Below are 21,584 nucleotides of genomic sequence, written 5' to 3' on the forward strand. Positions count from 1 at the left end.
TCCTGGGACCACCCACCATTCCCCTTCATTGTGGCCCAGAGTTTGTTTTTCCAGAAGGATTAGTTTAAGAGTAAACGCCATAGGCCTGCTGGCCTTCCCGGAGAAAACTGTTTCTGCGTAAAGTGAAAATTAAACTCTTAAATCTGCAAAGAAAGCTGTTTATCTTACAAATTTATTCCTTTTATTGGACCACACATATCCACGATAGAAAGATAAAAGGGAAACAGATACGGGCCATCACTTAGAGTGACATATAGCCAGGCATAGGTCATCACAACTTCTGTAAAGCCTTCCAGAGTGGGGTATCGCCTCTCCCCATGTTTGTCTAGAATAGTCTGAGCAAGTCCTCACCAAAGCGCCAGTACAAATATACCCTTCCTCATCATGAACAGAGCTTCCATTCCATGCCTACCATGTTGCTCTTGCGCACTGGCACCTTGCAGGAAAAGGCTACCCGGGTGGATCGTGGGAAAGAGAGCTTGAAGGAACTTGCCTACAGAGGCCTGAACCTGCCTGACTTCAGCCGGGTATTCAAGCCCTGCTTATAATTGTAAAAGGTGGCTGTTGGCCTCCAGACCTAAGTCAGGGCACTCCGGGCATCATGGCTTGTCTCCGGTGGTACCAGACAGAGTTTTAATCTGGCTCATCATTTCTTAAACTGACTCAAAGTTCCTAGGAAAAGTAAGTCTGGGTGATTTAAGATGTTATGGAATGAGGATGGTGGGGGTGCAGGGATGAGCTAAGGGAGCTGGCATTTGAGCTGTTCAAATCTGGGTGGACTTCATGCAGTGGTTCAGGGCAGTCCTCCGAGTACTCAGATGGCTGAGGCAGGAGGATTATGAGTTCAAGGCTAGACTGAGCTACATGGCAAGATGCTGTATCAAAAGAAAAAAGAAAGGGTAAGGGAAAAAGGAGAGAGGGAGGGAAGGAGGGAGGGAGGGAGAGAGGGAGGGAAGGAGGAAGGAAGGAAGGAAGGAAGGAAGGAAGGAAGGAAGGAAGGAAGGAAGGAAGGGAGAGAAAAGGAAGAAGGAGGGAAATAAAGCATAGGTTCGGAGAGATGGCTCAGCAGTTAAAAGCACACACTGCTGTTGCAGAGGACCCAAGTTTGGTTCCCAGCACCCACATCAGGCAGCTCACAGCTGCCCGTAACTCCAGATCCAGGGCATCCCTTGACCTCTTCTGTGATCTTCTTGTGTAGAGGCCCATATACAGGCACACAGATATATATCATTAGAAAAATAAAAATGTATTAAACAAAAAAGAGAATTTAACAGCTAGAGGTGTGGCTACCTGGCATACACAAGACCCCAGGCTGCTTTCCCGCCATAGCAAAAGGAAAGTCTTGGGGACACTCAACTTGCAGTTGGTGAATGACCCCCCAGGGAGACATTGTGTGGGGCCTGTGGGACCCAGTTTAGCCACACTGTCTGAGCTTTTCATCCTTACATAAGTCATCTTTGGGTGCTTCTCATGTTTGCTGGAATGCCTATAAATCTGGTGCTCAGTGGGGTGACAGGCGTCGGGTAAGAGTTCTGGATATGGATAAACCTAATCCTTCCATTTGTAAAAATTACGAATTAAAAACCCTCTAAGTAATTGTTCCCTCCAAATGGGTCTTCCAACAGTGACAAGGAGAGTTGGGGAAGATCAAATTAGAAGGAGGCCTTCAGTGTACATTTCTGGTGTGGTGATCTGCTCACATATGGTCCAAATGCAGAAAGGATGTTCCAAGCCAGGGCGTTTGCGCAGTTGCCTGGGGCCAACATCCAAATAAGAATTAAGTATGTTTGCCTTCATCTTGTTCATGGTCTATAAGTCTGTCCCTTTTGGCCATTAGCAGAGAACACCAGCAATGGATGTTGCAGAATAAAAGCAATTTGCATTTTCCATTGCTTGGAAGGTACAAATCTTATTTATTCTCAGCTCAGCAGAACTCACAGATCCGCTCATTATCTCAGAAGGTTCCCTTGTTTTTATAGTGGAATTTACCACAAAGCCTGGAGGGTGGGCTGGAAACCCTGGCCAGGACACCCCCAGTCTCAGGGGCTTGCCATTGGAGGCGAGGCTTCAGCCTCTGCTCTGCGAGGAGGCCAGAGACTTGTGGGGAAGTGAGTCTAGAGAGGGTTCTCTTGCCTCCTCTCCTCAGAGACACAGATGCTTAAGGCCTGACCCATTCTGTAGATGTCAGGCCCCGGGTACTGCAATAACACACTGGCAAACACTAGATAGTTTGTGCTTTATTTACTATTATGTCCAATCATTTCTGTACAAAAGGCAGCCGTATATAAATTTCATTTTCCTTTGTAATGGTTTGGGCTACTTAATAAATAACATCAAAATGGAAAAATTCGTATTGATACTTTACGGAGGGACTTCTCAAGTCATGGCGAGGAGACTTCAATGCAGTGCTCGGAGTTTATGGGAGTTGGGAAGCTGAGCTTCCGCACATGGCTTTGAATGTGTCACTGTCTGTTTATCATGGGCTAATTGTGGAACTGCATCTCCATCCGTTTTCTTCTTCCTTTCATGCAGTTCCACCAGTCAGGGATGGGTACAACTCCACAAGGAAGCAGCGATTGCTTTGGGATAATTTTCTTTCCTGTCCCAAAATAGCTGGGTGTCTGCCTGTCTCGGGGAGTCAGCTGAGACACGTCCCGGCCCCCTTTGTGACTGGCAAAGCTGCAAGTGTGCTTTTGGTCCTGGAGTGAACTTTCTAGCTAGCCTATATTACGAATTAATCAAATTCCACCAGTGCCCACATTTTTAAACTTTTAGAAAAAAAATAATATTTAATAGGAACTAAGCAGAAAGAAGAAATCAAACCAGCTGCTGACACAGCTGTTTCTTCTCTTGTTTAATTCAGTTCAATATAAAGGTACCATATGCTGCTTAAAATGATGATAGGAAAGATGAAATAATTTAAGAGAATAACAAGAAAATACATGAATTGTCAGCATTCTGTCAGATTCAAAGAATGAAATAGACAGGTGTAGTATTGACATGTTTAACTTTGTATGGTGTTAGCAGTTTTGGTGCGAACAACTCCTGACATGTGCTGAAGTGATGTGAGAATGTTTCTCATCCACTGCAGACATCGGCGAGGAGGCCGGGAGAGCCGCTGGGGGCGTCCAGCAGCAGGCGCTGCTTCGAGACAGGAACCTGGGCTCGGCCATGAAGGACTGCCCTTACTGTGGGAAGACGTTCCGGACTTCCCATCACCTTAAGGTCCACCTGAGGATACACACAGGTGAGAGAGATCCAGGTGTATCCACGTGTCAGGGAGTAGCACTTACAGACAAAGCCCCGAGCCCACCGCTGTGTGACGTCACCAGCGCTGTGTGACACCCAGGCTTCACACTGCAGTCTCCAAGCAGCGTAAAGAAAGAGAGGCTGGTTCTGGCTCGTAGGTTTAGCTCATGTTCACATGACTCCGTTGCTTTTAGGTCAGCGGCAAAATCAAAACCAAGCAACCACTCTAAGAAAAGGCCTCAAATGACCGCGCAGACTGGCCTGTGGCCAGCCTTAGGGCTGAACAGGTAGAGCCATTCTGCTTATGTGGTGGTTAGGTAGTTCACCACGGTGTTGCCTCAAGAGAAACCTAGAGGCGTTGTCAGCCAAACAGAGAGAAAGGCCGCGGGGCCACTCTGGCTCCTCTCGTCTAGATCACTAGTCTCTTGCAGTGAGGCCATCCTTTTAGATCTCTGCCTTGTACCCTGGCAACTATTCTTTTCAGCCTTCCTGCTAGTTGCTTGTGTATTGCCAATATATATAAAAAAATCTATCTGAGTCATGGACACCTCCATTTTCTTTGATTTTTCTCCTGACACTTTATCTATTGGAATATGAGCCGCTGCAGAAGATAGACAAATATGCCATCTATTTTCAAAAATAATTGTGTTCTATTTCCCACAGAATCAATAATTCTCTGCTCAGAGATGGGCAGAAACAACCAGTGTATACAAGTCTTGTGCATATCAAAAAGATGAGGAACTCACTGCCCTCAATTGGTTTCTTACCTGGTGCCCCAAACTCTGACACCCCAAGGAACCCTGGAGATAGGTGACTACTTCCTCACCAGTAGTAGTAGCCTGGGTGTGGTGAGCATAGTCACAGCCCCACCAGCCTTGGAGCATGTTTCTCCAGAGTCATTGAAAGTCACATGCTAGTTACTTTTTTCACTGCCAAAGCAGAATAAATATAAAGGAGGAGAGACTTGATTTGGCTACAGCCCCTCCTGGAAGGAAAATGACAATAGCCAACAGCTCTGTCTGCGGTGGAGGGAAAGCTTGCTCCCACCTCCGGCAGTAAGCCGAGATCGCCAGCCAGAAACAGGTCCACTCCCGTAACTGCCAGCTAAGCCCTATGTCCCAAAGGTTCTGCCACCTTCCAGAACAGCGCCTTCAGCTGGGGACCAAGTGTTCAAACGCCCAAGACTGTATGGGACATTCACACCGAAAACGGAACGGAGGGGCGTTTTAAGACTGCGCAGTGATCTCCCAAGGGGCTTTGCTGCAGTTCAACCTGCTCCACTCCTGACCCCATCCTCAGCATCATGCACCCTTCATCTTCTCCCTATCCCTGCAGTGCAGAATGCCTGTCCCTGCTGCAGGGCCTTCTCATGGCCACTGCCTCCACCTCAGATGCTCCCCTTCCAGATAATCACCCGGGGCTTACCTCAGACATGAGCCTTCCTCACTCTCCCTATTGAAGATACTTCACACCCCCTGCCTGATTTTTGCCGTGAATGTAACATGTTGTGAAAAGCCCAATTTTGCTCCATTGGTCCTTACGATGGGCATTGTTTCTCACTGCGCAGAGCCTCAGACTTGTGAGGGTCATCGTTGACCCACCTTTATCATTGTTGTTCCTGTAAGCCTGTTCCTGAAAGAGTTCCTTACACATTGGTGGTGGTGGTGGTGGTGTAACTGAAATTGCTCTCCATACAGTCATTTATCTATTTGCATGTGGATGTGCTTGCACACACCACAGCATGCACGTGGAAGGAAATCAGAGGACAGCTTGTTAGAGTGGGTTCTCTGCTGCCATGTGCCTCCCAGGGATTGAGCTCAGGTCCTCAGGCTTAGCAGCAAGTGCCTTTACTGGCTGTGCCAGCTCCCCAGTTAGAGGGACACACTGAATTTTCATGTGAGGCTGGATGGCAGAACACATGCTGGAGGTGGAAAGTGACCCTTTTCTTGTTAGCCCTGCTCTGTATAAGGTGGCATGGAAGGGCCAAGCCAATAGAGAATGTCTAGAAGACATGAGGAACCGTGAGACACCTCAGCATGGCTACAAGTGCTGCAATTCTGGGGCCAGCCTTCCCTAAGAGGAGAGGGCCTCTGAGCATCTCTCGCTTCTTGCTCAACTTCCCTTCATTTCCCCAATTCACTTTTCTCCACAGCTCGCGCCCCATCTGGCACACTCAAGCACTTGCATTTTGTAATTCTCCCTTCCCTTGACTATAGTATGAGTTTCATGAGAGCAGAGGCTTCTGTCTGTCCAGCTATGTCGCAAGGAGGGCAACAGAGCCTGGCTCTCAGGAAACAAATTCCCAAATGAACGAAGCAGTGCGTGCGTGAGGGGAAGTAGCCAGCCTCCCTGGGAGTCGCCACTGTCCTCTGCGCAGACACCTGATTTTTTCAGGTTATATCAATGTCGGCATATTTGTGTTCCTCCTGAGGTTGGAGGACAGCACTTAAGTGGTGGTGGGAGTTAAAGGGCATAGAAATGTTCAGGACATGAAAACAATCTGCGGGGCACCACTGCTGACTGTGCACGGGGGAGTGGACACTAGACCAGGGGTATATTGGAACTGATTTTAGCTCACTTGAACATACAGCCCTGGGGATAGGGTCAGTAAAAGTTCCTGGTGCCTCCCAACGTGGAGATGAGAGTGGGGTTCACACCCACCCTACTGCCGGGAGAGGAGACTTCTGCAAGTCTGGTGAACCGCACGGCAGCAGGTAGATGCTTCTTCTTAAGGTTTTAAACTTTGAGACATATTTGTTTCTTTTCTCCAACTTCTATATCACAGACTTCCAAAGTTTGTGACACCGAGAAGCAAGACAGGGCCAGGAGCAGCAGCATTCCAGAAACTTCCTCCATAGGGAGAAAATGAAAGACGCCATGGAAACATCACATTTCCACCGCCCTGCCCCCAGAAGCAGTATTTACTGGGTTTAAAAAAGCAGAATGGAAACCAGATAAAGATCAATTTTCTTTTTATCTAAGAACAAAGAAGTTGAAAAGCGCTTACACTCGTATGTCTGAATCGAGCAGAGAGTGTTACACGTTAGAAATCATGGAGGTAAACACCCATCGCCGCAATGGGAAAGCCTAGATGGCACACACAATTAAAGCAATCAAAACCGAGTTATTTACTAATACATGATTTCGTGTGGGGCCTACGCTGCCGAGCTGGGGGAAATCGCCCTCCACTTTGCCCCTTGGGTGTCCCTGCTTCTAAATGGCATGGCTGGAGGACAGCAGGCCATGAAAAGAAGAGCGTGCCCTTCCAAGTGCCACCTCTGAAAGTCCTCCGGTAAGGGACGCATATGAGGGCATTTAAAAATCCAACGTGTAATGAATACGATTTAATTGGTTTGGCTCTAGGAGGGACCATTCTCTGTATTTCTCTATCCCACTCCATCTTTATTAGAAGTCTTGATCGTGTGACATCGACTGATAAAAACCATTTTCCTTTCTTTTCTCCACTGCATTAACTTAATTACTGCTCTTCTTCTCCCAACACCTGTTTATTAGAGAGGCGCTGAGTAGAAGCAGCGTTCAGACGGCTCTGAACATCTGGGGGCTGAGGAGAGCCTGCAGGTAGCTAGGACATTTCTGTGGCCCTCCCCCAACCCCAGCTTCTGACAGAAGGGTGGGGGTTGGGGTGATGGGTGGTACCTTCAGGACCTTTGGAGTCCCGAGCTTCACTCAGCTCCCAGAGCTTGTCCCCTCCACCCCCAGTCTGGCTCCTGTTAAGGCAGCATCCTTGCCACCCAACCTGGAGGAGGGGGAATCAGGGCACTTCCCGCTCTGGGAGATGCTACCCTGGGCTAGCTGGAACTTGATGTCCTGATCACCTATGTCTGGATGATTTCTTTTCTGTTGATCAAGGGCTATGATTTGAATTCAGATCCAGTCTGCACAGGCTGAATGGAGTATGAATCAGAGTTCTCAGGGAAAGAGACCGTGTCTAGGTTGGCTGTATAGTCTACACTGCACACTGACTCTCTGTTGGGCCAGACTGTAAGGTGATGGGTGGTTATGGAAAGGCTGAGGCAATGTCATGAGTCTGGGGTGAGCCAGCTTCAAGGCCAGCATGGGTTATACAGTGGGACTCTGTCTAAGGAAAGAAGATTATAATGGAGCTGAAAACTCCCATCACCTAGTAAAATGGCCACTTCAAGCACATGTTTTATTTGTATGACAGTAGAAGTGTAAACTGACCCACCACACCATCCGCCAGTAGCACAAGAAGTCATGCTCAGAACTCTAAAGGACTGTCATTGGCTTTCTTTCCCTTCAGTAGTAGCGGTTGAACTTAGGGCCTCATGTATGCTATGCGGGTGTTCTAGTGCGCTACCCCTGAGTCACAGCCATTACAGACAGCAGTCCTGTATATCTTGTGTTTCCCTTGTCTCTTGATTTCGTGGAGGGACAGACCTACTGCCGTCTGGGTCTGTGTAAGTCCACTCTGCCATGTGATATTCTCACAGGGGTGAAGCTGATTGGTGATGCACCTGCCATCATGCATCCCCATCATTAAGGGTACAGTACCTTATGTGATCAATAGGAAACTGGCTTCTGTCATTGCAGTCTGAGGTGTTCCAATTACACGCAGATTCCATTCCTTCTTTTCTATGCCTCCTTGACTGATACCACCTTGGGAAATGGGGTTACAGAGGGATACTCCAGAAGGGTCACATACGTCCATTTCTTGTGCTGGAGGCAGGCAGGTGCTGATGGTTCCGGGAGGTCTGTGTTTGCCACTGACGTTCCCCCACCCCAACGGGCGATGAGTGCATCAACCCATGCTTTGTGGGCCGTGGACCAGCAAGTCAGCTTCGCTATCCTGACTTATCTACATGTGGATCCAGACCAAAGAGCTGTGGCTGCAGCACCGACCATTGCAGAGAAATGTAATCAACAACCTCACTGGCGAAAACTTGGAGGCCCTAAAGTTCAGCAACTAATTAAAATAAATCTCATTAGTTTCTTTCCCCTCTCAAATTATGTGGGTGGTTTATTAATCTGGTGGGGATGTGCTTTGCACACTGGTTCTCATCCCCGAGTAGGGACCTTTTCACAGGGATGCATGGGCACGAGGAAGCCGGGGGTACATCTGCAGGGGGCTCAGCTGTGGTCAGGTGGCCTAGGCCTCAGTCTCTGGGTCACACCTGCCAGCACGGCTGCCTTCCTTGGTGCTGCTTCTATGACCTAGCAACTGAGACCGGCTGGCTGGGGTACCTGGAGGCTCCACCCTTGTCCTTGACAGCATCCTTTCGTGAGGCATGAGGCTTCCCTTTCACACAGAACCTTCGAGGATAGTAAGAGAGCTCTCCTTTGTGATCCTCAGAGGGTTCTAGGTCCACAGGGATAGAAGAGCCATCTTAGGGGCACCTTGCTGGACTGCTGGGCTATCTGTGCAGCAGGACGGCCACTAGCTGATATACTCCCTGGGCCTCCCATGTAGGACCCAGTGCTTAACTCTGCACACAACTTTGCTACTGCATCTCTTAGCAAGTTGGTGGCGAGGATTCTTCCTACTACCCTGTTGCAGGAAAGGAAACTGAGGGTCAGAGACTTGATGCTCTCAACCAGGCTAAAGTGGTAGATTTTTTTTGTATTGTCATATTCTAAAACTGTCCCTTTGCTCAGTGCTCTGTACTGATATTGCTCGCTGCTTGAATTTCATGCTCGCTTTAGGGAGTTACTGTGACCTTTATTTGACAGAGCACATCTACACCACTGCCTGCAGGAGAGCAGCAACTGGCTTATAGGTACATGTGTGGTGTGGCTGCCACCCCTAAGTAACCTAACAGGGAAGTGTGAGACATCCAGCCTCTCTGCTACTCCCTGCTCAGATTGGGACCAGGCCAGGGCTCCTTGACCCCTTGTGCTGTGTGTGCTTCAGTTTCTCCACCAGTGCAATAAGCATAGGGAAGTATGAGGCTGGGGAATGGCCACCATAGGCTCTTCGGGGGCTCAAATCTGTGGAAGAAGTTGCAGGGCAAGATAACTGCCAGTGGATATGCTGTCTCCTCCCAGGACAGTACTATGGAAGCTGCTGTCCCAGTGGCGTCCTGCGTCCCGCCTGCTAGGTGGCTTTCATCTGCCTTTGGCTGCATGAGCTGGCCAGCTGCTGTGACACACTACACACACAGAAGTTCCATGAACACCTGTCCCAGAACAAGTTGGATTAGATGGGGCTGCTCTTTCTCTTGCCTCCTCCAACAGGGGAGTGTCTGCTGTTATCCTTCATCCCAGAACCACGGTAGGAAAGCCGCGATAGGAGAGAGGAACATTGTCTCCAAAAGGAGATAGCCCCCTCTTTTTTTCTTTTTGTTTGGATCTAAAGTGCAGCTTTTCTATCTCTAGGACAAACTAAAAGCCCATTTTGTTCCTCTGCCGTCCCTCATGGCTGCTCTTCCTGCCTTTAATGACATCCCAAACTTTTGTGGAAAATAATTGATTGAATTTAAATTTCCTTAAAAGTTTAAGAGGTAATGTTACAGTATAAATTTTCTAGCAAACACTAAGTAGGGAAATATCCATTAGTGAAATTAACTACAGTTTCTAGGTAGCTAACAATGTGGCGTATACAGTAGGGCATGGCTAATGAACACTGCAGTGGGTGATATTTCATTATACAAATTAATGCTCACATTTTAATGGGAAAGTCACATAATGAATCTCGGCTTCAGTGACAGCAATTAGAGACACAGATTGTCCCCTTCTGGACAAGGCAGTGTTTAGCAATAAGCAGCTGTGTGAAAAGTCTTCAGGTTTACAACGTATATATGCTTTGGGGGAATTAGTGTACAATTTATATTAATGTACTGAAGCTTCGCTGCAAAGGCAACACCGTATTTATCTCTCCCGGTATTAACTAAGTAAAGACATGTAAGAAGACTAAATAAATATCCAAAAGAGGTCGCAATGCTGGAGAATATTTAGTTACTCAATTTCAAAGTGGAAACACTTTTAGAAATTAGCCAAAAAAAAAAGTCAGGCATACAAATCACTTCTTAAAAAAGTAGTAAAGGGGTTTCCAAAGAGAGTGCCATGAATATATGTGTGTATGTATGAATGTATATGTGTGTGTATGTATATATGTGTGTATGTATGTGTATACATGTTTGTATGTATGTATGTGTGTATGTATGTATATGTATATGTATATGTATATGTATATGTATATGTATATGTATATATGTGTGTATATGTATCTATGTGTTTATTACTTTGGAGAGGTATTATTAGAAGCTTACCCTGAATAGTTCCAAAATAGCTCAAGTTCTTATGGAACTCCCAGGTGCAAAGTAATTGTGAAAAGTAAAAGTATCTGGGTATATTTTTATTATATATATATATATATATGTATATATATAGTATATGTGTGTGTGTGTGTGTGTGTGTGTTATTCTGGGTTTAGTAGTGTACACCTGTCATTCTAGCACTCAGGGGCTGAGGCAGGAATATCATGAGTTCAAGGCCAGCGTGGGCTACACAGAGAGAACTCATATTAAAAAAAATTAAATAAGACTATGGAAAAATAGGTACAAAGAAGTGGTTAGTCCATTACCTGGTCATATATTTCTAAAAGCTTACAGTCTAATGATCAGGAATCAATGAGATTCCAAAATTGAATATATATTTTATGTTACACACTTGTGAGAAGTTAACTTAATTCTAAGATGTTTCCAATACGTTTATTAGTCTGCCAAAATGATGAACCGATTAACTTTTTTTTTTAAAAAAAATGTACTATGTCTTTTCTAGCTGAACTCTTTTCTAGAAATATACTGTATGGCCTTCATTGCATTCCTTTAAAAATATTGTGAGAGGATCATTAATGCTCTTACCTTCTTCCGCCAGTGTGTGCACAGCCTAATCTTGGACATCCTTGTACTAAGGCACGGGTTTTGAACTAGCTTACTGTACTAGACCCAGGGTACCATTGCCCTCCGAGTGTCTGAAGTTCTAAAGTGAGATGGTAGTATATACATGAAGGTAGGTATGTAAGTATCTGGATAGGAGAATCCTCTTAGACGATCAGAGATTCAGGCTCTCTCAGATTTAGAGCTGAGTGGAAGCCTTCATTCCCCCCCCACACACACACACACTGTTTCGTGTGCTGGTGATTTGCATGAGTTTGTGCCTGCTCCAGCAAGCAGATGCCAGGACTGATCATGGAGGTGACTGGAGAACTCACAACCCCAGGCAAAGCCTGGGGCAGTCTGAGGGATTCCCCTAGGAGAGTTAGACTCATTTTGTGGCTTAAGTGGCCAATCATTCAAGTAGACAGAGCTGCTGACAGGGTCCGAGGTTACCTGTGCCACCCAGCTGCACAGGGAATGGTTGTCCAAGTCTCCGACAGAGCCGGACCTCAGTTGGGAGCAACTGGGTGAACTCACTACCTAGCTTCTTGCAGAATTCTCTCCATGTCTGCAGCGTGGGACTTGTCATGGTCAGCCCAGAGTGCTAGCCTGGAAGAATGTGTCCAGATGCAGTGGCTTTGACCATGAAGCTGTTCAGTACAGGTGGACTCAGCATTTGCTTGCTGGCCAAACAGAGGAGGGACCTCGACGATTCCTCCAAGCTGCTAAACTTGCTGATACGATTTCCTTATCATGTCTTACCAGGCTCCATCCAGGCCAATGTTGTGCAAAGTTTGCCTCCTGAGCACGCCCAAATGCATCCTTTGGGGAAAGAATGCATGGGAAACAGCTGGGATGCTCCCAGTGGGACATAAAGCTCTCCTCATGACACATCACTGCCATCTCCCAGGTCTGCCTGGCCAGAACATCACCCTTCAGGCTGTGCCCCTCTCTGGAAGTCCAGGAAGCAGAAAAGAAATCAGCACAGCAGAGGGTTAGGGGATAAGATTTTTCAAACCACTTAAAAACTATGAAAAACCTTAAACCAGGAGGCTTTTTGTCTCGAAGCTTTACCCCTTCCTCACTCTGGAGTACTTGCAGGAAGTGGCCGCCCAAGCACAAACCCTTCAGGACCCAGTTAGATTATAGCGATGCACAGAATGGAAGGAGACAGCACCACAGAGGGCAAGGGTGGAGGGAGGGCTTCCTGAACCTGTATAGCCAAAACAGCCCCTGAAAATCCCAGAGGAAGGGGCTAGAGAGATGTCTAAGTGGCTAAGAGTGCTTGCTGCTGTTTCAGAGGTCCCAAGTTCTCGGTTCCCACCACTTCCATGGCAGCTCAAAACTGCCTGTAGTTCCCCCCCACTCCCCCCCCTATCTCTTACACACACACAGAGAGAGAGAGAGAGAGAGAGAGAGAGAGAGAGAGAGAGAGAGAGAGAGAGAGAGAGAGAGAGAGAGAGAGAGGGAGGGAGGGAGGGAGGGAGGGAGGGAGGGAGGGAGAGAGGGAGAGAGAGAGAGAGAGAGAGTTCCCAGGGCCAGCAAGCGTGCTCCGAAGTTGGAGATGCTCCTTCATGCATTCATTCATTCATGCAAATATGCACATTTCTGGATAGGTGGGCCTCTCTGGCCTCTTTGGGAGGACTAAGTGTGATGCTTATTGTGAGTTGAGAATGATGACGAGGTCTCAAGGGACACGTGCTCTAAAATCTCACATTACAGGCCGAGAATGCAAATATCCCAAGACAGGACCCCATGTTCAGTGGAGCCCAGAAAGGCATGGGGCGTCCAGTCTCCATTTCAGCCTCTCCAAATACCTCACGGGGTCTAGCTTGTCTTCCGTGCAAAGCTCGTCTTGTCACAACTCTCACCTTGGGGGTGTTTCTCCCCAAGGGAGTTATACCACGATCCTCATAAAGACGATGCAGGTTCCTAAGGGATTTGAAAAGACCAAGAACCTTGCTGATATTTTTAGGCCTCTTAGTTTAGAACAGGGTGAGAGAGACAGATATCAGCTCCTGTTAAAGCACCCCAGGCAGCCCCATGTTGGTTTTAGCAGAGTCCTTACAGTAAGTATACACGCCAGAATTACATACGAGTGACACTTTGTGCAAATGCCAACCTCTGGTCCCCATCCCAGACCTCGGGACCCGGCACTGGTGCCTTCCCTGACTCCCTGCTGTTTGTCTTGCACAGGGTGGACTGAGAACCAACACCCCAGTATGCAGTTCAAAAACGCATCCCCGGGAAGTATAAACACACCCTCTGTACATCCCTGTGGTCCTGCCCTGCCCACCTCAGGCCTGAGTCAAAGCTGCGTCGTCCCGCCTTGCTTTGTCTATAGACCCTCCATCAGATGCACACAACCACTTCCAGGTGCTTTTATGAAGAGCAGCTTGAGCATCTCAAGTGCCTGCTCTTCTCAGCTGTGTGGCTGTCTCCTTGCTGCACCCTCCTACCCAGGCTGCACTGACCTTTCCGTCAGGATCCCGGATTCCAGACGTGTGTTCCATGCCGGTGCCCTCACTGGACCTAGCCACTAGGCTCAGGCAGATAGGGTCAACTGGGTCATCAGCTGATCAGGTGCCAGCGGTTCCCTGCCCGGCAGCAGTGCCTTAGGGTGCCTGAATCTCATAGTAGGGAAATGGTCCTTATAGATGTAAAGTCTGCCTCTTGATGTCTAGTTTCTTTTTAAGATTTATTTTTATTTTGCCTATATGAGTGTCTGTCTACATGTATGTCTGTGTGCCATGTGCATGCAGTGCCCACAGAGGCCAGAAGAGAGCCCTGTATCATCTGGAACTTGCAGATGACTGTGAGCCACTGTGTGGATGCTGGGAACTGAACCCAGGCCCCCTGAGAGAACAGCCAGGGCTCCTTAACTGCTGAGCCGTATCTCCTCCAGCAGCGAGCTTACAGTTTTGATGTAGCTGAGACAGCTGTGGAGAAAGTAGACCCCAAGGGCACAGAAGTAGCCAGGGAGGCCCCAGCTGCTCGTGGTATGCATCAAGAGCTCTTGGTGCCCTCATCGGAATGTGGCAGGTGGAGTGTCCCTTAGCTCGGGCACACAGTGCACACGGTGTCTCCTGTTCAGCACCTGGGCTGTTAGTCCCCAGAACACCCTCTGCTGTGAGAACAGGGAGTCTGTGCCTGATACTCCCAAGATTAGAGGCAGTGAAATGTCTTCAGAGCTCCCTCCCCGACAAGCGATTGTCTGGCTTTCTAGATGTTTGACAATAGCACACAGGACAGGGTGACAAGATGGGCATGTTTGTGTGCGGCGGGGCGGGGCGGGGCTTCCTAGGAGAAATTATTGTAGATTTTTACAGAGAACTGTGAGCTAAAAGCTATGATTCCCACTCCTCCGTTCCCCAGAGCTTTCTGGGGACAGAGTCTAGAAAAGAGCCAGTTTAGCCTGCAAGTTCGTGGGATGTGTTTAAATCCACATTTGTGTTCATCCTCCTCTGCCCTCCATGTAAGCTGTCTGTTAAGGGGCTCTCTCTTCATCACACAAAGAACAATGGAAGTTGGGTGTTGGATTCAAATAAATATTTAATTCGTGAAAATAATCTTATATGTTCCAAAACACACTTTAAAGCTATTTTTTGTTCTTCAGCAAGCGCCCATTACAGGTAAATTACACAGCTTACTACCTCAGCGTCAGCACTGCCATTAGTACAAATTCTGCGCTCGACAAAGACCAGTAGATAATGTTAATTTCAAATCCAGAAACTAAATATACTCGGTGCCTTTTATTACTCCTTTTTTCTCTTAAGTTTTATCGGCTGCTTTTCATCTTAACAATATGTCTTTACATCCCGCCATCACAGTGCACTGTAATGATATTAATATTTTATAGAATCGGTATTTATAGTTCTTTATTTAGAGACAATGCAGTAGGTCTGCAGATATCAGAGCCCGTCTGGAATGGTGCCCTCCAAATAATGATGAATTGCTTGTGCGGAATGCCATTTGCTAATTATATCCATGATTTACTGTGGAGCAAGGCTTAAATCATTCATTTCAGTCTTGCGTAACAGTGCCATAGAATTTTTAGGTTTAAAAATGGTTTCCATGTGTATAATTTAAACAAATTCTAGCGTTCTTGTATACACAAAATATTCGAAGCCACTCATTTGTTACGTACTCCGTCGCTTTAAACTTCTACTTTTAATGATCACTGTGGTCGAAATTATTATGCTTAATTTTCATAATCATAGCCTTTAAATCTACAGTCGTTCTCACATGTTAGATAAAGAAAAAGATAGCTAATTGTGTGTAGATAGTGTGTCATCCCTCAATAGTCCCCAATGGTACAAAATCATTAAAAAAGCTTAAGAGCACAAATTATTCTTCTATTAAAAAACAGTCGTTCTCTAGCTAATTATTAGTTTGGGCTGCTTTGTCTCAAAGAACAAATGTTGATCCTTCTAGCCTTGTTCTGCACACCAAAGATGAGATAAATACTTGGTTTTCTCTTCCATCGCTATCTTGCAGGTGAGAAACCCTACAAGTGTCCTCACTGTGACTACGCCGGTACGCAGTCGGCATCCCTGAAGTATCACCTGGAGCGACACCATCGGGAGCGACAGAATGGAGCTGGGCCAATGTCAGGACAGCCCCCGAACCAAGAGCACAAAGATGAGACCCCCAGCAAAGCGCCGTTGTTTATCAGGCCAGACATCCTGCGGGGGGCTTTGAAGGGTCTCCCCGGAATTGACTTCCGAGGTGGTCCTGCCTCTCAGCAGTGGACATCGGGCATGCTCTCCTCCGGAGATCACGCAGGGCAGGCCACTGGCATGTCCTCAGAGCTGTCTTCCGATGCCCTAAAAGGCTCTGACCTTCCTTCCAAAAGCGCCTACTTTTCAGAGATTGGAAGGGCTTATCAAAGCATCGTGAGCAATGGTGTAAATTTCCAAGGGTCCCTTCAGGCTTTCATGGACAGTTTTGTCCTCGGCTCTCTGAAGAAGAAAGACACAAAAGAGAAACTCCCATCTGATGTCCATTCCATGAAAGCCCACGCCACGGATGGTGGAGAGGAGAGAGCCAGCGGGAAGCCCTCCCAGAGGAAGTCTGAGAAATCTCAGTATGAGCCTCTGGACTTATCTGTGCGGCCAGATGCCACCACGCTCCCTGGTTCCTCTGTGACCATGCAAGACAGCATCGCGTGGCATGGCTGCTTGTTTTGTGCTTTTACCACATCCTCCATGGAGCTGATGGCCCTTCACCTCCAGGCCAACCATCTAGGCAAAGCTAAGCGCAAAGATCACCCCACAGGGGTGACAGTCAACTGCAAAGAGCAGGCACGGGAGGCCAGCAAGGTCTCTGTCTTGCCCTCCATACAATCAAACAAAGAAATGGCCCTGTCTAGCGCTGTCAGCGCTCTAGACCCTGCTCCCGAGAAGATGGCCCAAGGGCCGGCAAAAGAGACTCTAGGGGACCAGAAGAGTGGCCAGTGGCCTGGCCACATGGACCCTGCCTTTTGTACCTTTCCATCTGACTTCTACAAACAGTTTGGTGTTTACCCCACTATGGTTGGCTCAGGGGCCCCAGGCTCCTGCTCCAACAAGAATCCTGATGGGAAAACCCACCTGGAAGAGGACACCCCTCTCCTGATCCCGGAAACCACAAACAAAAACCCTGCTGATGATCTCTCAGATATTGCCTCCTCTGAGGACATGGACTCCTCCAAGGGAGAAAACAATGAGGACGAGGAGATTGACACCGAACCGGAAATGACGAGCAAGCCACTGTCTGCTCTCAGCAAGGATGGCAGCAACGAGGGTGGTGACAACCTGCTGCCCCCAGGCGCCTCCCAGTCCATCCAGGGACTGGTCTCACCTTTAGCCCAACCGTCAGAGGAACAGTGGCACAACCCAGGTCTCCTTCCTGCCCAGGACCCCTCAGCAGGGCTGCCAAAGCCGGAGCGGGGTCCCCCGGGGCTGGAGAAACCCATGAGCATGTTGTCGGTCCTCAGGGCCTACAGCGCCGATGGCTTAGCAGCCTTTAACGGGCTTGCAAGCAGCACAGCAAATTCTGGATGTATCAAGAGGCCAGACTTGTGTGGTAAGTTTTAGAATCCTCTTCCTTCAGTTCATTTCCCCCAAAACATCACTGCTAAATTGTGCATTAAAAAAAAGCCAACAACAGTGGGCTTTAACAAAATGGGGTTTATGTACTCATTAGCAAATTTTAAACTGAACCTTAAAAACCAGTGCTATACAGTCAGTGTAGACAATCACGAAAGTCAAGTTTCATTACTTTTAGGGTCCAACTTTCTGTGTAATGCCTGTACAGAGGCATGGGACAGAGACAGTATCAGAGTGTGAACTCTCCTCTCATTTTTCATTCCTAAGTTGAGGAGGGAAAGAAAATTCACCTTAAAAAAAACCCAACAGATGTGGTGACTTGCAAACTTCCCCATATTTTAACTCATTCAAAAAAAAGAAGATGCGTACAGAGAATTGTGTATTGCTTTGCCATGATCGACTTCCCCTACTATGCTCCTTTTATTGAGTTAGAGGATACTAAAATCACCACACTAATAATATGGCAAGGGACTGTCTCCAAATGACCACACGAACAGTGTGGCAAGGGACCGTCCCCAAACCGGGGAGATGGCTTTGGGATGTCTGTGACTCACCTGCGACACATCAAATGGCAGTTACTGTGACTTTGGCCTTCTGCTGTTGTTGCCATCTGTCTGTGTCTGTCTGTCTAACCTGTCTGTCATTCTGTCTGATCAATACCTTTTTCCCTCCTTCAAGAATATTGTTACCCCGTAATCATTCCAGATTTTACAAAGCACAGTCCTACAGTGGAGTTGGTCCAAACAGATATTGGGATGGGCAGAGAGGATCAGCATCATGTTGTTGGCACCCAGGTGTTCATGTGTAGAAATCAGGTCTGCAAAGAGCAGCTCCATGTAGTGTTCCCTGTAAACTCCCCCACCCCCAAATTCCCACGATAGACAAGTAGCGTGGGCTGTACCATCTAATTTATGAATGAATTTCAAAGATTTTACCCTTCTTCTGTGGAAGGAAGGAAGAGAGGAAAAGAGGGAAGGCTGGACACAAGGGAGCATTTCTAAACCTCAGCATCCTGTTTCCTTCAGCACAGAGCGGAAAACATAAAGCTAGGCTGTTTATAATCTAAATCGATAAATTTCTTTTTGTTTTTCTGTCATTCCCTAATTCACTAAGAAGTGGATCAAGCAGTCAGAAATACCTTTTTGAATTGTCAAAAATCACTAAATGGATTTATGACAGCTCAAAAAAAATATTGATGGTTCTCTATACTGAATGATTCACACGGCCCCATTAGCCAGTACCCCGGATCTATTTTTAACCGTGTGCAATTCATTACGCTTGAAGCTGTTAAAAACAACATTTAAAAGAAGGGAAGGGATTTATGCCTGCCCAGTAGTCCCCACTTCCTTCCAAAGAGAATGGTATTTAAATCTTTTTCTTTTATTGTTCTTTTAAAGTTTGGTTGCAGTGGTTTAATGAGTATTATTATTATTGTTGTTGTTGTTGTTGTTTGAGGATTTTTAAAGGTCTATTTTCAGTTCTTTCAATTACCTACGTAGGACCATGATTCCTGCCAGGAATCCATGCATCAGAAAAGATCAAAACCTGGCATGTGCATAAGCTCATTATTATTGAAATGAGCTCATATTACCCCCATTAATTTTCTCATCTTCCTATCAGTGTGGAAGAAAGGCTGCCTGCCTTGAGGAAGCTTGGCCAGTGGTGTCCTTTTGCATCAGGCAGCGGGGTGGAGGGGGCAGCATGGGGTAGGGAGATGCTGAGTCTCCTGAGATTTCGCAGAGCTGGCAGGAGTCTCTAACCCCTCCCCAGACATCAGCTCACACCACTCACTTAACATTTCCGTGGCCTAAGCAAAATACTGTTCATTCAAGTTGTTAGTCCCTAGGCAACAGACCTGGGATGCAAGTCACAGCCCCTCTCTTTTGAAGTGCATGAAGACTTTGGGCCAGAGAAAGCTTCCTGGGTCCCTGCTCCTTATACTCTCCCAAACCTCATTCTGGCCTCTGGCCACCTGTTTCCAGAGAGCATCACTCCTGCATTTCAGTTGTTCCCCATTTTTTTCTAGAATCTTCTGCTGTGGTTTGGTGGCTGGTGGGATGTCTCTTCCTGTCTTCTGGTCCCCAGGCATCAGGCCCAGCATAATTAACTATAATCTCATATCCTTGCTGGGTGTGGTGGTGTCCTAGAACCCAGGAGAGCAGTGGTCACCCTGACTGAGAGTGGGTGTTTCATAGGAAAACAACTGGACTCTTCCCTGCCTCGGTCTAGACTTCCCTCTTGCTTGAAACAGTTTGCATATTATAAGCTCTACACTACGACCTGCTTCAAGGCATGAGCCCTAAATTATCCCCCAACCTTTATTTCTTCTCTGCCTCACTTAAAGTAGATGTGGCTTTGCAAACAGGTCCAGCAGCTAGGCTTCCTCGTGGAGCTGGGCTTTGCCAAATCTGTGCCTTATTCCCAGATTGCTGAGTTTAGAACCTCATTTAATCGGTTCAGTCAGCCTAGAATCCCACTTGGATGCCCCAGAAACTCTGGTGGCTGGAATTCACAATTATTCTATATAAGGAAGAATTCTCTTCTCCCATGATGTAAAAAGTACTTGACAAACAATCTGTACAATCTTTGCCCTGCGTCACGTAGATCCCCACAAAATCAGGAACCCCTCTTGAACCCGCCGGCAAATCAGAGAACGTGTCTTTTCTCCTGCCTGTATGTAGGACTGTGTGTTGGGCATTGTTCACCCAGGCGATAACGCTAATTACTGCACTGTTGCTTGCTAACTTTGAGAACTTTGGTCCTGAGTCCCCAGGTGCTTAGACCTGAGGTCCTGGCCAGTGTGCACTCACCATTTATATATAGCTGATACGTTCTGACTTGGGTGCAGGAGAGCAAGCTGACAAAGAGGCTACTCCATCCTTTCGGTGATGAGAGTCCTATAGCAATGCCCCTACAGGGGGTAAGATGGTAACTTTTCAAAAGAGGCTGGTGTGTCAGTGTGTCAGGGACTTGTTCTAGACGATCCTCTGGGAGATCCGGAGTCATCTCAGAATCAGCTGGAGAGCAGCTTGTTAAGTTGCTGTTAGAGAGGGTCAGATGTCACTGGTCTGATCTCATCACATGAAACCCTGTTCTGGCCAAAACTTTAGCTTCTGAAGGTGACTTTTAGGATCTAGGCATGTCCCATACTCCCTTATTCTGTTGTACGGTGTAAGAAAGGCAAAGATGTGCTGCCAGAGAGCTTCACTGTGGCCTGCGTATCACCAGAGTGGATCTGACCTCGGCTCTGCAGTGGAGCAGGCTTCACGCCATATTTGAAAAAGGGGGCAAGTGAGGCCTAGAGCTGTGTGCATCCACTGGCAGGCAGGGCAGACAGGTTCCTTGTCCAGCCTGCGGAGCCACTGTGGAAATGCTGCTGAGAGAACCAGGAGGGTGTGGGAGGCACAACCCGAGGCACACACAGTGCAGCCGGTCTACAGAGAACCTGCAGATCACTACATAGAAACACTAAAGACCACACTTCACCCCAGGGCTTGTGTGGGGGAGTGGGACCACCTGGGCCACTCCTAACCTTGCCTTTTGAAACTGAGGCACCCAGTCAGAGCTGCCTGAAATTTCTGTGTTAGCTTCTCAAACATGATTTTCTCTGTCCTTTTCTGAGCTTTCTGGGCTAGGCCTGGTGATGCGAAATTCTTGTCAAGTTAAGGGGCTGGAAGAGGGGAAAGAAAGCACAGTTCCTTTACCCTTAACTCTGGCCTGGAATTGCTACCACTCAAGGAAGGCCAGCCCCATGTGGAGGATCCATCAGCATGTCGATGGTGGTGATGAGACCCTGTGTGTAGTAGCTGTCAGCCCAAGTGCTATCCTGATGGATGGGAGGAAGTCAGGGAAGGCAAGGCCGTCACTCAGGAATAGCCCCAGTATTCCCAACGCCTTATTCCCAGCGAATTCCAAAACTGCCTCAACCCAAATTGTGGAAGGAAAGCCCACTGCATTTCGCAAAGATGAGAGAATGGGGACCTGCCTCCCACACCAAAGCAGCAGCATCAAAATCTCGCTCCACCATGTGTTCTAAAATGTCTGACGTGATGAGACACAGTAACCAAATCACATTGTCTTAAGAGGTGACTTCTGTCCCACCATGATTTCTCTGCATGGGCAGTCAGAACACGTCTTTCAGCCATGCACCCTGGAGCCAAAGGTCAGCGTGTATTTTCTGAAGGGTGGAGGGTAACTATTTCCAAGCCGACAAGGCAGGAGCACCTCTTATTTCGACTCTGCTATGCCCGATAGCACCAAAGAAGCCGTAGACGGTGTGACTGCATGCCAGTGAAAGTTTATGAGCTAAAGCAAGGGGCGAGCTGGAAGTGGACAGGCTCTGGTGCGAAGAGGGACGTTCCTGGGCCGTTGCCAGAGTCAGAGATGGAGA

At 47.5% G+C, this 21,584-nt stretch overlaps 1 protein-coding gene across 1 annotated transcript in view; it reads left to right on the forward strand.

Annotated features, from left to right (window-relative positions):
- The window catches only part of Znf536 (zinc finger protein 536), a 248,580-nt gene that overhangs the window by 74,264 nt on the left and 152,732 nt on the right, over positions 1-21,584 (forward strand). The window contains exons 2-3 of the mRNA XM_038338345.1: positions 3,092-3,247; positions 15,603-17,171. Of these exons, the coding sequence (XP_038194273.1) occupies positions 3,092-3,247; positions 15,603-17,171 (1,725 nt within the window). The remainder of the gene's footprint in view (positions 1-3,091; positions 3,248-15,602; positions 17,172-21,584) is intronic.

The sequence above is a fragment of the Arvicola amphibius genome, chromosome 8 (genome assembly GCF_903992535.2).
Source record: "Arvicola amphibius chromosome 8, mArvAmp1.2, whole genome shotgun sequence".
Classification (NCBI taxonomy): Eukaryota; Metazoa; Chordata; class Mammalia; order Rodentia; family Cricetidae; genus Arvicola; species Arvicola amphibius.